This window comes from Solea senegalensis, linkage group LG1 (assembly GCF_019176455.1).
Source record: "Solea senegalensis isolate Sse05_10M linkage group LG1, IFAPA_SoseM_1, whole genome shotgun sequence".
Lineage (NCBI taxonomy): Eukaryota > Metazoa > Chordata > Actinopteri > Pleuronectiformes > Soleidae > Solea > Solea senegalensis.
The window spans coordinates 7109746-7125914 of record NC_058021.1 but is presented as its reverse complement, the minus strand read 5'-3'; the positions used below and the strand labels follow the sequence as shown (position 1 = coordinate 7125914).

At 41.7% G+C, this 16169-nt stretch overlaps 2 protein-coding genes across 2 annotated transcripts; one reads left to right on the top strand and one right to left on the bottom strand.

Annotated features, from left to right (window-relative positions):
- Positions 1-2855: 2855 nt before the first annotated feature.
- On the bottom strand, positions 2856-11471 carry LOC122760757 (leucine-rich repeat-containing protein 52-like). The gene is made up of 2 exons (XM_044015966.1): positions 10507-11471; positions 2856-4739 (listed from the first exon to the last, which is right to left on the bottom strand). The coding sequence occupies exons 1-2, from the start codon at positions 11153-11155 to the stop codon at positions 4408-4410; spliced, it is 981 nt and encodes a 326-aa protein (XP_043871901.1). The 5' UTR covers positions 11156-11471; the 3' UTR covers positions 2856-4407.
- Positions 11472-14597: 3126 nt separating this feature from the next.
- On the top strand, positions 14598-16102 carry mgst3a (microsomal glutathione S-transferase 3a). The gene is made up of 5 exons (XM_044046490.1): positions 14598-14714; positions 14884-14957; positions 15041-15098; positions 15309-15381; positions 15463-16102. Exons 1-5 carry the CDS (start codon positions 14598-14600, stop codon positions 15600-15602), a joined length of 462 nt encoding a protein of 153 aa, XP_043902425.1. The 3' UTR covers positions 15603-16102.
- Positions 16103-16169: the final 67 nt, after the last annotated feature.

Below are 16169 nucleotides of genomic sequence, written 5' to 3'. Positions count from 1 at the left end.
CACAGGATGAATTTGTTCAAATTTCACACTAATCTAAACGTAATGTCAAATGCTCCAGATACCCATGACTAAATGTTTGTGCCTTTATAGATCCAGTGTGCTGTGTAAATAGTAAATTTAGGCATGATAGTGTTGAAATTGCACTTATATTTCTCAAGAAATTTCATGTTTTGTAAAATTATTAATTATTATAGGAGATAAAACAAAGGGGTTCTTGTTCATAGTTTATTATGCTATTATTTTACAATTTTTACTGGTCCGGCCCCCTTGAGATCAAATTGTGCTGTATGTGGCCCCTAAACAAAAATGAGTTTGACACCCCTGGTTTAGAGTCAGGCGAGGTACACAGGAAACAGCATCCATGCACGTTTTTGTATTGTGAAAGAGAGACGTGAACATCCCTTGTTGTTCCATCCACGTGCCTGCATGCATTAGCGCAGGCAGCTATCCTATTTCCAGGCCACACCCTCACCCTTGCCTGTGGCATCACATGACCTAACCAGTGGACTGAACAGAGTTGAGATCTGGTGTTTGACGGCTTGGTACACGGATACAAACGAGAGTTTAGTACACTTCAACAAATGTGCGCAATATGAACTGCGTTATTGTAGGAACCATGCAAACATTACAGACAGCAAGCAATTGCAACATGCAGGCACAGTACATGGCTCATTATTATTATTATTATTATTATTATTATGGGATTTACAGTATCCAGTGATGTATACAGTCTATGTTAAATGGTCTGTATTTATATAGCACTTTTCTAGTCTTGATGACCACTCAAAGCTGCTTTACACTACAGTTTTGCCATTCACCCATTCACAACATGGGGTTAAGTAGAGCTGAAACAATTACTTGAATAATCGATTATTAATTATGAATCGTCAACTATTTTGATTATCGATTTATCGGTTTGAGTTTCACTATTAAAAAAAGATTCCTGATCGTTTCTGCATCTTAAATGTGAATATTTTCTGGTTTCTTTGCTCCGTATAACCAAGAAATCATTTTTGTTTTTGGACAAAACAAGACATTTGAGAACATTATCATTTCCAGGGTTGGAAATCATCAGCATTTTTTAACGTTTTCTGACATTTTATGGACCAAACAATTACTCATTACTGTGAAGAAATTATAAAATATTACACTTAATATTTTTAATCCTTGCACACTTTGTGTCAAACTAGCAGGAAAAGCACAGTGGTAGTTTGTGACATGAATGTTTACTTCCATTAAGTCTGAATATACCCCTTGTGTTAAGCCAGAATGCGCTATATACTATGTTAGTATGTTTGGATCAAGCTCACTGATGAGAACATGAGATCCCTAGTAAATGTAAAAAGAAAAGTTTCACAACACCGCTGCAGTTCACGTTACAGAAAGACAAACTGTCTCACTGTGCAACACAAAAAGACATAAATAAATAATCCAATACCTTGCAACTGCATTTTACCCTCACAGCCTTATTCCCACTGCCAGCACAGCCCAAACGTTTAAGAAAAGGAAAAAAATAGATTGATACGGAAAAAGTGTTAATAGAGTCATAGTTAGAAAAAGCACCGAGCCCAGGAAATCATAACAGTGAGCCAACATGCACAATAACAGGACTCTGAGACCAAGGCTGCTTCCAACACAGTCACATTTATTATTTACATCCGTGCTTGTCTTACTGCGATGTGTCTTCTCTGGTACAACATACATGTACATACATACTGTACATACATACATACATACTGTACATACATACATACATACATATATACATACATGTACATGTACATACATATATACATTCATACATGTACATACATACATGTACAAACATACATGTACATACATACATATATACATACATGTACATGTACATACATATATACATTCATACATGTACATACATACTTACATAAATACATGTACATACATACATACATACTTACATACATAAATACATGTACATACATACATACATACAAACATACATATATACAGTACATACATACATATATACATACATACATACATGTACATACATACATATATACATACATACATGTACATACATCCATACATACATACATATATACATACATACATACATATACAGTACATACATACATACATACATATATACATGTACATACATACATATATACATACATATATACAGTACATATATACATACATACAGGTTATTCAAATATATCCAAATGTTGTTTGGAACAAAAAAAGGAAAATCTGCACAGCACGAAAAGAGGGAAAAAACTGACACAATTTTGAGAAAAATGCCGTCTTCCTCATGTCTCTCTCTCACACACACATGCACACACACACACACACGTACACTTTCATGATCCAACAAGAAGTTTTAGTTGTTTCTTGCATCTTCTTAAGTTCAAGTAACAGTCAATGTCATAGTCGTTGTGGATCACTTAATGCAAAAATACAGACTGCAGTGGACCAAACATTGTATTGTGGTGAATTGTAAATGACTTAATAAAGTTGATCAGGCCATTTTCAGGGTTCTCTTAAAAAAGAGAGAGAAATTCAGTACTGCAATATTTCTGTTCCTTTAAAGTGGCGCACTGCTGACTTACAGCGTGTAACGTATCGCAACTTTTGTGTTCACACCGAACAGAAGGGACTGTGGAAGCATTTGGATGCTTTACACCGGCAGTGTCTCGCTTTACTCGCGCGGTGTTGCCTCTGTCTGTCTTCACATAAAACAAACTACTTCCTGTGTGCAGTGAGGGAATGTCGCCGGGGCAACATGAGATTCAAACACAACTACACTGAGAAACACAGAGAGATCGTGTAGAGTCGACGGGGGCTTAATCAGTGTGAACTCATTGGACAACGGTTTGAATGTCTTTATTCAAAAGTCTCACACTACAGCTTTAAATGGCTGACTGACACTGGTCATCTCGTCGGGGTTTCTCAGTGCATCAGCAGTGCATGCAGAAAATGACAGGGCACCACACTCAAACCAACAACACAGCAAGGATAACAAAGAAGTAGTCAGTCGTCGTGTACTCGGCAGAGCCTGCTGCCAAAGAAGACCTCAGCAGATGGTACGTGTTGGCTCGCAACTTCATAAATACTGAAGAACCTCCACACAAACGCGCTGGCTGAGGCTGGGAATTGTAACCTCCACACCATCAGAGAGAGAGCACAGGCTGGTGCACTCGTTTCTTCATAAGCACTTTTACTTGGACATAAATGGATTCTTCACTCTTCTTCCGTTCTCACTGATGAGCAGAATAACTGCAAAAGATGCTCTGAAGCCGTGGGAGACTCAACTCTCAGAAGCTGAATGCCATCACAGGCGTCCACTGTGCTTTTTGGTGTTTCGCTCTAGAAATACAGCTGTTTGATAAATTAGTGGCAAGTGTGTCTGTCCAGATTATACACACACATGAATTTAGTTGTTTGAGGGGAAAACAGTTGACCTTAATTTTATCTCCAATTCAGATTTTGGGATGGCTATAAAAGGACTGGTGGTTTCTTGTGGGACTGCAGTTGCTAATTATCAAATCATGCACTATATGAATCAATTTGATTTCTGTAAAGTTGTTTTACAGTGGCTCACGTAAATGGATGTACATTGCCGGTCTTGGTTGACCCAAGGTGGCAGTTAAAGAAAATACAATGAGATGAGATTTAAAAATCTCATTATCTGTCTATTGAACAGCTGCTTCCAGCTTCCTCTGTTTCCAGATTCTGGTCCAGTGTGGAACATTTAGGCGGGGGGTTATGGCAGAAATTGAATACACTATTACGTCTAGTATGTCTGAATGAGTGTATAATCGCTGTAAAATAGAAATTGTTTAGTTTCTGTAGCCTTAGAATAAGCATTTTATTGGTACTTTAGATGAACCAACAAAGACCGTGACTGCTGCTTTTTGAATTGAAAGCTACGATGCATAGACGAGACGCTAAGTCATTCTTACACACTGAACCCGAACGCTGAGGAACAGCCGATTCACCATGTACACACATCTTCATCTTTTCATTTTCCTCTCGACAAGAAAGTGTATTTCATGAAGCCGGAAAGTTACACCTCTGTTGCTGGTACATGAACCAAAACTGGCTTGTGTTCAGAATATCCAGTGGTAAACGCTAACCACCGTTAATAATGGACTGTTTTTTCAGCAGGGATGACCAATTTCCCACTCAAATGTCACGTAGACCTCCACTCCGGCAGCCAGAGTGAGTGTTACATCACCTGAAAGCCACTACAAATGAGTCGAATGATTCTCCCCACATCAGATGAGTTCTGTCTTTTCTCTTTCAGAGCAGAGCCTGTTAAACAGACTCACTTTAGTCTCATTACGCTTCACAGACAGTCCTGGAAGTTGACAGGAGGCACTGTGGGTATCCATAGCGAGCAGGGTAACGTCTAATCTCTCAAACATCATGTGGGGTTTTTAAATTCCCGTTGCCATGGTCACGCCTGGCCCCCGAGGTACGACCCGTCTCGCTGGTGTCGTCCTCCTCTTCGTCGACGTCGAGCTGTCCGTCTTTCTTCTTGATGTAGCGCTCGTAGAGCACCATGATGACGCCCATCACCCAGGCAGACACGGTGCCGGCGGCAAAGATGACAAAGCCAATCACGACAAAGAAGAGGTAGTCCCACGAGCCCAGAGTCTGGTGACATAACGTCCGTAGCTGGATGCCCACCTCGCCTAGACGACGGCCCTGCATGTCTGCAGGGGAGCCGCACACTGTCTGGCCCTCATCTGTCACACAGAAACACACAAGGGTAAGCAGGAATTATGACACACCAACATAGAATGGAACATTTGTAACACTGAAGTGAATGTTTCCTCTTTAAGCATTTGTCCTTCACCAAACACAGCTAACTGGTCAGCTGACCTGCAGTCATTTGTTCTGGACTCAAAACACATTAACCACATTTACCCTCAGTGCCCACGTGGCATGGATCTGTGCCACAGGTGCACCTGTGGGAATAACACACAACTCCTTATATGGACATCCTGGGGGTGTGTGTTTATAGGTCATAGGTTTAGAGGTTTGTCTTCTTATGTGTTTTTAGTAGTGACATAAGGTAGCAAAGATTGTGCTGAAGTCACAAAAATAGTAATTTTTAAATCATTTTAAGAACTTTTTGCTCAGGGGTGTTTATATAGGTGGTGAATTTTTTTTTTTTTCCAATCTGATGAAAAAAATAAATAAAATTTCACCAAGGATATAAGACACTCTATAATGCACATTCTTATAGTCTCTGTGTTTAAACATAGTAATGGAAAAAAAGCAGCCAAAATGCTCTGTGTTCTAAGGGTTAATAATAAATACTTCTACTACTACTACTAAAACTTATTATAATCAACCTGAAATTTCTTGAACATTTGACCTGAAAGTGCAATTTCAACAATATTAAGCTTAAGTTTTTAGTTTATATATAGGTATCTGTTACTGAAAAATATAAAAAAAAACAAAAACAAAAAAAAGAATAAAGAAAATCACAGAAATCACATTAAATGATTGGGTCGGATTGGGCCGGTTCTGGCCCGCGGGCCGCACGTTTGACACCCCTGGTATAGCTCAAAGTTGATGACTACAAACATGAAGAGTCATTTCTAAATAGAATATTTTACTTTAACTTTAAATATTCATGTCAAAAGTTCCATAAAGAAACACATGAGGGTCAAGAAACTTTTAACTGAAACTATTCATCGTAACGCACGTCAGTGCAGCGCTGGCCTCTGTTGCAAATAGTGTATCAACTATCATTTCTCACAGTGACAACACTCAGAATTAGCACAGGACTTAAAGGGTCCTTTGATGTTACGCTTTACCAAAAGGCACAAACACCTCAGCGAGGACGTCCTGATACATATTGCATTAATCCCAGCAGTCGACTGTTAAATAATTCAAGCATGTGTTTCAATTCACTTTAGCATGATATGTAAATGGTGTATGGCAGCCAACTGAAATGAGGATGTGTGTAATGAATGCGCTCATCTTCACGCGGCTGGAGGACTAAAATGCAGAAAACTGGACTTGCATAACAATGTCGCTGTCTTTCATCAAACACCAGAGGCTTTTGGAGCTCCCTGTGTAGTCTTGAGATGATGCGGCATTACATTTAAAAATAAAATCATGGATGAATTATTCAAACTGCTTTCTTCCCCTCAGGATTAGAGAGTGATTTGGACCTTTGTGTCTGCCTGAGAGCAAAGATAATAAAGTACCTCATCGTCAGGTATCGGGTGCGACGATGAAGACGATGACGACTAAGACCTTGCTAAATCCTATGGAAAATGTCAAAGAGACTCTCTTCTCTTTCATGAAACTTCAGTGTGGATATTTCAAAGGCAGTCAATATTAAACCCGACACATTACGGATGTTGAGCTCTGCATCAGCTGAGAGGAGACACATTTTATCCGGAGACTTTTGCCGCTAAGAACAGAAAGTGGGGGCAACACAACAGCACGGTGAAGCTTTTGTACCAGGGAGAATTCCCAGTGGGAGACGTCAAAAGACATCCACAGTGTTTCAGCACAGGGAATCATTTGTCTGTAGCAGCAACAGCTTCTTAAAACACAGAACTCAGTAACAAACATAACAAACGTGTGCCGCGTGACTCTCAACTACATGCACGGTACTCCTTAGCACAGTAGCTGTACACGGATCCATAGTATAAAAAATGTGTGCATGAAATACTAATTCCTGGCCAGAGAGGAGAAGAAACACACCAATTAACATTTTTGTTCACAGGAAACACTAAACCGTGGCCACAAATTATTATAACCTGCAAACATATAGTTGTATTCTACTAGGTTTATGTTATTTGTAAGCTGCTGATTCTCTAATTAATGTGCATTTAAGTTAAAAAAAAATAGTCTGAATATATTCTTTGGTTAAATCACTTGATATTATGTTAGGAATTATGTTGTGAAATCATGCCTTTGTGAAATCAACACACGCTAAAGTGTTTTCAACTGGGATGAAAGTCTAATTCTCAGTTGATTTATAACTTTTCCTGAGGAGTTATTAGTCTCAATCACTCGTGACAGAGATCCTCAAATAGAACGCAATGTCCATCCATCCATTAATCTTCTACCACTTCATCCTCCACATGAGGGTTGCAGGGGTCGCTGGTGCCAATCCCAGCTGACATAGGGCAGAAGGTGGGGTCACACCCTGGACAGGTCACCAGACCATCACAGGGCCACATAGAGACAAACATCCATTCACTCTCACACCTACAGTCAATTCAGAATCCCCAAATTTGCATGACTGTGGGAGACCCCGGAGAAAACCCACGCAACCCAGGTCTTAGAACACCATGTCAATTTTGTAAATGATGTAAATAGATGATAACATACGACACATATGAGTGGACACTAGTGTGCCTGACGTCTGTGTAAAATGTCTAAATGGATTTTGCCAAAATTGGAGATGATGATTCTCTTATATTTTAGCGTGTTAAATATGAAGCCCAGCTGAAGACCATGAGGACAGTCAACTTCTCCAAGCTCTAACAACCAGAACAAATCCAAAGCTTTCTCTGATCCTTTCACATGCTGCTGCTGCTGCTGCTGCTGCTGCTGCTGTGCACTGTTCTCACAATATGTGGCAAGTCTCCAATTCTAACCATCCACACATCCATCCATGCAGAAACACACACACACACATGCAGACTCTCTCCTCACATGTAAACAACACTTATCTTTACCATCTCCTATCTGTGCCCCTGCAGTGTCTTGCTCGTGTGTGTGTGTGTGTGTGAATATGCCCACGTGTGTGTTTGTGTCAGCTTGGAAGGAAAGGAAACCCTTCTGGCTTCACGCACACCATTCATCCTCCTCCCCCCCTGCAGGGACTGGCATCAAAGAGAAGGGCTTTCCCTCTCTCCTTCCCCCTTGCACACTCCACTCTATTTCTAGACACTCTCCTTATATAACAGCGAGGAGAGTGCTCATCGAGCCAGGAAGGCGAGACAGAGGAGAATCTGTTGGTTCCTTCCTGAAGCGTCCTCTCTGTGCACACTCGCTCCAGTGCCCTCCCTTAAAGAGGCAAGCAAGCTGAGTTCCATGATACCAAGGCTTTGACGAGGAGGAAGAGTTTGTTAGCCTTAAGTTGTTTCTCCCGTCAAGCAGATAAACTGTGCTCCTGCTGTGTGCGTCTAAATGTGTAATGACTATACGTGCCATTTAAAAAGGCCACAGTGGTTGTTGTTGCTTGTGTAAAAATGATTAACAGTCCGATGTTTCAAATTGGTTTTATTATCTAATGGCGCCGTGGGTGTTAATAGAAACAAATTGCTTAAAGGTCACAAAAATGATAAATGTCAGTCAGCTGTGGAACAGACCGGCCTGTAAAAACACCATCCTATCCTATTGAACGGCCCGGACAAATGAATTCGATCGATGACCCCACCCTCCCCATGCATGTACACCTCTTCTAATTGCGCATGCTCAGAAGACCACACAAGAGCTAAATGCCAACAACAGGTGTTGGTCACAAACGAAAGACGTTATTTTTGGGAAAAAAAATGTGGGTTATCATTATGTCTTTGTGAACCTTCTAGAGTTTGTTGTTTTTCATCATCACGTTGTCATTTGAACACGTATCCAAAAGACTTGTGTTCTTCGCATGCTCCTGTGCTCTGGAGGTGTAGCTTTCAGAGGGAAGTCTGAAGAAAGGGACTTGGACTTTAGAATTCAAACTGTAGCCTACTCTAACTGTTTTTCTAGGATCTCCAGCCTTAACCTTTAACAACATAATTATTTTAATAATTATATCATTGTAACCCGGTCCTAGGTTCACATCAGATTCAAAGTCAGGCTTTGATTGTCTGATAATTATGGATACAGACTGATTAGATTATGTTTATCGTAAGCGCCATATCACCTTGAAATGAGAGCACATTCATGACACCAAAACAACAAACCAAAATGCATCAGTCAGCATAAATGTGTACATACACGTGCAGACATAAATGGCTGAGGGGACAAAATGTCCAGTTTTAGAAAGACTGGGGCGTCGTCGCCGGCTACCACGGGCTCGTATGTTGAGACTTAGAACGTGTATGTACTGAAAATTGCTGTTACTGTGTCTGCAGTCTCCCGTGCTGCCAGCTGTCACTGGAGGAGGCTCTGCTCCAAATTAATTGAGACAAAAGGCGACAAGAAACTAGAAAATAGGGCAGCTCTTGCAGGACTCTATTTGGACTTGAACTGAACAGCAGGGACTGTGGTGAGTGTGAGTGGGAGTGGGAGAGGAAAGCAGGGAATGCCTTTTTACTATGTGCGGCGAGCTCATGAGCAGCTCTGATGTTATGGAGTTATGACTGGCTTCTTGCTCAGTAAAGCACACTATAAATAGCAGCTGCCCTTTTACACAGTGACACATCTGCACTAAAGACGGACGGTTGAATTTCCAACACATCGATCAACTTCACTGTAATAACAGAGGGATCGATGTTCGGCGGTTTCGTTCGGCTGTGATCCATTTCTCACACTCTGAAAACAGAGGATACATCCACACACGAGTCATTTCCAGATGGGTTTTGATTTCGGCAAGACTGAATTAATGAACAAACAAAACAAAGGAAATCACATGGCTCCCTGTCCCTGATCCTCTTTCACGCTGATGGTTATTTGATAGAGTGATACGCTCCACTGTGTCATCTCCTGTGCCACATGATGTGTCACATGTTTCCACGTGATGTAAACATAAACTCACTGCTTCCTTAAATGAGTGCTGTTTTGTTGGGGATCCCTCAACTCCCTCCTTTTTCTTTACTTAATGTTTAGTTGGCACACATTTTGGATTTGGGAACCTGGGATTTATAATATACGGTCATTAAATATGTCAATTATACTTTCTGGCATAACCTGAGCTCTAATAAGGGTGAAAAACCCCTTATATTAGATTATTGCCAGTGAGGAGGAGACTGCAATGACACTATGGTTGGAAACTAGGCCCAATGGCACCACCTTGCTTGGGTTTGTTGTGATATGTCCTTGGACCATGTGGTTATAACCATTAATATATATGAATAAAACCATTTTAGTGTAACCAGGTTGGTAGAAAATCCTTCCTGACTTATTAGCAAGACACACTGTTATAATTTGGATGCCATGTTGGTTAGGTGTGTGTTTTATTTCAACAATCAAACCAAAATCTCAAAATCTTAGATAACCCAAATATTATCTTTATCAATATGATTGTAAATGATTTGACTGCAAATTTAAAAGCATTAGTGGCAACTTCTTACCCATTCTAAGTGTTAAATCTAATTTGGTATTTAAATGATCTGAATCCTCGATTAATTAGTTTAACATCAGCTGCCAAAGTTATACATCTGCATGGGATCCAGGTCTGTTATTGGAGCTGGATTATTGTTTACATAACCTGGTTAGTTATTGACTGGAGCATTGAAATGACTGTACTGTGCAGTCTTGATGATGATGATGATGATGATGATGATAATTACGACTTTACAATAAAACAGCATGAAAAACAGGCAGGACCTTGGAACTTGAAGCCCTCCAGGTGGACCCACAGACACAGGTCCTCATTTTCGCACTCACAACTCCACGGGTTCCCGCTCAGTCCCAAAGAGCGCAGGGCGGGCAGCGCGAGCAGGGAGGTGACGTTCACCACCGTCAGGTTGTTCCGGCTCACATCCAGAACCTGAAGAGCCACGTTTTCCGTGAAGGCGTCAGGGTGAATCTCCGAGAGCCCCGGGTTGTCCGTCATCCTCAGCATTACCAGACTGGCGAGGGGCCCGAACGTCCTGTCCTCGATCCGGGTCAGGGTGTTGAAAGAGAGGTCCAGGTAGGCCAGCTTGCGTAGATTTCCAAACGTGGACTCGGATATTTCCGTGAGGGAGTTGTTGCTGCAGTCCAGGTAGACCAGGTCAGAGAGGTAGTTGAGCGACAGCGGCGGAAGCTCCACGATGAGATTGTTGGAGATGATGAGCTGCCGCGTGGCCAGCGGCAAGTTGACCGGGAAGGTGGTCAGATGTTGGCCAGCGCATTGAACCACCAGCTGGTCATCGCACACGCACCTGTCCGGGCAGCCAGTGGAGATCACCGGGGACGCGGTCACGCCGGTGGCGACGAGGAGCAGAATTATGAGCCGCAAGGGTTGCGCGCTTGGCTGCGGGGCAAGACGCATGTCACCGCCGAGGGCTTCATCCACCCCGTTTGAAGAGAGTCGGACGCAGTCACATTCTTCATTGATAAACACTTTCTCCCAGAGTGAATGTCCACGCAGAGGTCAAACCTAACCCTCGCCTGTGGCAACCTCTTGCGCGCAGCGTCTCAGTTCATCTGCTGACCCAGCGCGCATCATCCACTGTCTGGAACTTGACAAGCAGGTGTTTTCGCATGCTGTTTGAAATGTCATCAATTAATCGAGTTTCTTCCATCAGAGAACCCGCGCGACGTCCACTCACACGGTCAGTGGCGCCACAACATGTTTGCCATGTCTTGCTTTCGGAAACTGAATCCAAAAGAGGGGGCGCGCTGCGCTCAGCTTAGCGCCGGGTGGGGGTGGGGGGTTTGCGCTGGGGAGAGATCTGACGCCTCGAAGAGAGCTGGAGCGAGAGAGCTCTGCATGGGTAGCAGATATAATGTAAGACTATCACATTAAATATTGAGGCCAGCGCTATATAATCCACGAGACCTATAGATGTGACAGCTGCAGGCACTGAGCGTGTGACCTCAGGTGGGTGTACACGAGTGGAAACTGCATGTGCACATGTGCAAAAGTCACCAGCTTTGTTGTTCTTTGTTGTTAGCATTTGGGTTGGAATGACGTGACTTTAAGTTGTATATTATACTTATAGCAAGTTGTTTAACTTGTGTAAAGCTTAAGCATGTCCTGAATCATAGACCTTTCTCACAGCCGATATGTTTGTGTAATAGTAGGTTACATTAAATACTTGACACTGTAGAACAATGGTCAGCAATTGGTGGCCCGTGGGCCAAAACTGGCCCTCCGGCATCAGTATCTGGCCCAGCAGTTGACTTAACAAGTCTGATCTTTGATGATTTGCTTGTCTTCACAAGAAAATTAAAATTTCATATCGAGTTCAGAGCTTTTATTGTGAGAAAATATGAACTTATTCAAACTAAATGTTTGGTTTGAAAAATACAATTAAAAACACTGCTGTTGTCATGGACAGACAGGTTTGAGGATTAAATGTCCGTAAAATTGCATATGTACGGGTACGTATCTTTCACACGCATTTACAAGCTAGTGATTAAAGACAACATCCACATTATTGTTAGCTTAAGGCAGCAAACGTGGGTTTTTCTTTCTGACTGAAGACGTTTTATGGCACTTTGTTTGATGAAGATCCGATGTTTTGACCCAATATCCAATTGCTTACAAAAAATTGGCCTTCGACCACAGTTACTTGCTGATCCCTACTGTAGAAGCTGGAAAAAATGTGTTATTTTAATGTTTATATTCTGGATGTGTTCCATTAATGTGATCGCTAAAACAACAAGTCCAGTGGTGACTTAAGACTGTTGCAATACTGTGTGTAAAGGATTATCCTCCCTCTCATTGTTGTGTCCCCCTCATTGTGGGGACATGTTGTCTAGTCCTCACAACTTTAAAGGGCATTTTGGGAGTCAAGGATCAAGGGATGTGGTTATGAGTGAGCTCAGAAAGGATGCGGTGCAAGAATGTGTGTGTAGAGGTACAACAAGAAGCAGGTGCACATGACACCTGATATCATGTGTGACAACATGATTCAGGTTTCAGGCTGCAGAAACAAGAGAGTGCAATTATAATTGTATGTTGAGGAAGTAGTGGGGGGGGCATTAAGCCCACTCAGGCCTGTGAGCAGTTAGACTCCCATGATAATGACTGATGTATTTGCCATGCAAACTGTACCCTGTGTCCTGGCAGCTGTGGATAATAATGGAATGAGATGTGATGGGACATGAGTGATGCTCTCATGCAGCAGTTGTTCTACTCCTCTCTCCAGATTCAGTCCTCCTGAGTCTATTCTTGGTCCTCTGTGTAGGTGTTGAAGTGCTGAATCAGACTATGTGCGATGGAGGAAGAGGAGGTGGAGGAGGAGGAGGAGGAGGAGGGGGACAGATGTGCAGCTGACAGTGTGCGAAAAGGAAATCTTCCTGCCAGCGATGAAAAGTCAGCACCTGGCTGCACACTGACAAAAAAGTTTAGCATTTTTCCTTTACTATTCCCTGATGTAAAACAACAACAACAACATGAGGAGGCATATGAGCTCATATATAAATTGCAAGCCTTTTTGTACTTGCTGGGATTAAACTACTTCACACACAGCTGTTTGAATTCAAGGGAGTTTAGTGATGTTATGGGGACATCTAGTGACGACTACTGGGAAATGTTCTGTAAAGTGAGCACACATGCAACAACCTCGTAGTCTTTTGTCCTCCACTTAATATCAAGTTATCATGAGTTATTTCTGTATTTCTGGATATTTTATTATTTACAGGCTGATTTTGCATCACAAATATGTTTATTTATAGTGAACATGTATTGTTCCATATCAAAACAGGTACTTTTTTGAGTGCCCCCGCCCGACCAGACAAGACAACCAGTGGCCCCCAGATAATTCGAGTTGGAAACCCCTGATCTTCACACTGTTCTTTGGTGTTTTACAGCAGTCAACATTAAACCTCAACTAAGTGTTAATGTACTGTTTTTATATGGTTCCGTTCACTTATGAGTGAGAAATGCACAATCATTGACTCATTATCTGCATTATCTGAGTCTAGTAGAATGTATGTTGTCAAATAAGTACATTTGTATAGTACAATATAATATAAAAGTTGTCAGACATGATTTTGTTACCAGTTGAAGAAAAGTAGAATAATAAATGAGTTACTTGTTAATGTAAAAGCAGTCAGATACAGATATATTAATGATTAAAAAGGCAATATGTAGGTTTAGTACAGTACGTAAACACACATTAGCTACAACACCTGGAGTATCTAAAAGGCGGAAACCACGCCCTGCACTCCGCTTGTTTATGCGCGCGTGCGCGACGTTACGTAAACCCTTACGCACACGGAGGAAGCAGAGTGTAAAAAAACTTGAGCGAGGTCTAGCTGTTTGTCTGGTATCGTCCGAGAGTCGTCAAAGTCGTCTTCCGACACTGTCGAGGTAAAACGCTGTCTGCTTGTTTGAAAATATGCGAGTCGTTGTCACCTCGCCATGAGGAAACATCATTGTTGTGTTTCCTCATGGCGGCGCTGAATTCTCATTCCTCTCTTTTGACCTCTAGTTAATAAGACGTCGTTACTCTTCCTGTTGATAGTTTCACAGCCTGCTTTGTGTACAGTGTACGCACATTTTTATATACGTAGTTGTTGAATGCAGACGAACAGAGACGTGGTGTTTATGAGTGCAACTGAAAAGAAAACGTTTTTTGTTGTTGTTTTTGCCCAACAAATAACACTTCCTCCATTTTCTTGCATAACGAGGGAAAACTGACGTTAAAATTCACAAAAATGGACGTCTGTATTTCTGTGTGTGTGTTTACTATTTATTAATCTATCTTGCTTTCACTTTTGGGGGTTGACTGTGTAACGTTTCCTCATCCAGGTTTGTCAAAATGGGTGCGTTGTCCAAAGAGTATGGCTTTGTGGTGTTGACTGGCGTTGCCAGTATGTTCATGATTGGACATCTGACAATTAAAGTTGCCAGAGCCCGCAAGACATATAACGTGAAGGTGAGCACATGTACTGCTACATTTACATTTACAAACCTACCAAACTTTTTTTCAATGATGTTGCCCCATGCTTGGGAAGTGGCTGATGTAATGTGGTGTAACTTAGTCAGTGAATTACCTTGTTGAAAGGTTGTGACTTTTGTAATAATCCACACGTTTTGCCTCGCAGTACCCTCAGATGTACAGCGACGACCCAGAGACTGGACACATTTTCAACTGTATCCAGCGTTCACACCAGAACACGTACGTTCACACTGAAATACAACTGACGATGGTGATTCATGATGGAGGTTTAAAGTAAACATGCTATAATCCCCTCTCATCAGCCTGGAGATGTACCCCTCCTTCCTTTTCTGTCTGGCCGTTGGAGGATTGCATTGTCCTGTGAGTTGAATTTTGCACTGTCATACTAACACAGCACTAACTTGCCACTCCCACTCCCACCCACAGTTGTACAGAAAGCCTGTTGAAGTCTGTCTAGTTTGACTTAGTCTTTTTGTTTTGCAATGATGAGGGGGGGCTTTGTTTGCTGGAATCCCTGAGGGGCATGTTCACTCTTGTGAAATGTGACAGAGTTATTTTTTTGTGGTGCAGCGTCTCGTCAGTGGACTTGGAGTTGTATGGATAATTGGCCGGGAGGTGTATGCACATGGATACTCCACAGGAGGTAGTCCATCTCATTTTTGTATTTCCTCTTCTTTCTGTGTGTGAAAAGAACAATACTAATGCAATTATTCATCCTAATCAGATCCTGAAAAGAGAAAGCGGGGTTTTTTTGGAAACATTGCTTTGTTTTGGATGATGATGGCCACAGCAAACTATGGCCGCCACCTGTTGGGTTGGACAGGACCATACCGTGGGCCCTTCCGACGCGGCGTCCAATGTTAGTGAGGACAACGACTTCAAGCTGGGCTAGTTGAAATAATTATCACAGTTAAGATCACACTAATCAGATTATAAAATATTTTGAAGCATGCATGCTCATCTCAACCATTTTTAAGTGCCCTGACCAGTTTCTGAGGGATGGTGCCCCGTTTAAGGGAAGGAATGTTCTGTGTAAACAAACTGACACTCCCCTTCAGGGAGGCTCACAAATTAGGGTCAAATAAAGTCCGCTTACTTTGATAGCACTGACCAAAATACTTGATGGTGTTCTATTTACAGTAAACACATGAAGATGACGTATAATAAAGAAGGAAATAAACCTTCCATTTTTCACTGACAGAATTTATCACCGTAAACTGAAAAAGTGCAGTTGTTTTTTTTTACATCATTAAGAAAAACAAATATGGTTGGTCATAAATAATGCAGCTAACATGTGAAAAAGAAACTTGATGTAGTTTTCCAGTCTGTAAACTGATGGCATTAAATTGTACTCAATGGTTTTACACATGCTTCTTTTTTGTGGGTCGATTTTTGAAAATGGATTCTTTAACAATGGACTGTGTAAAAAGG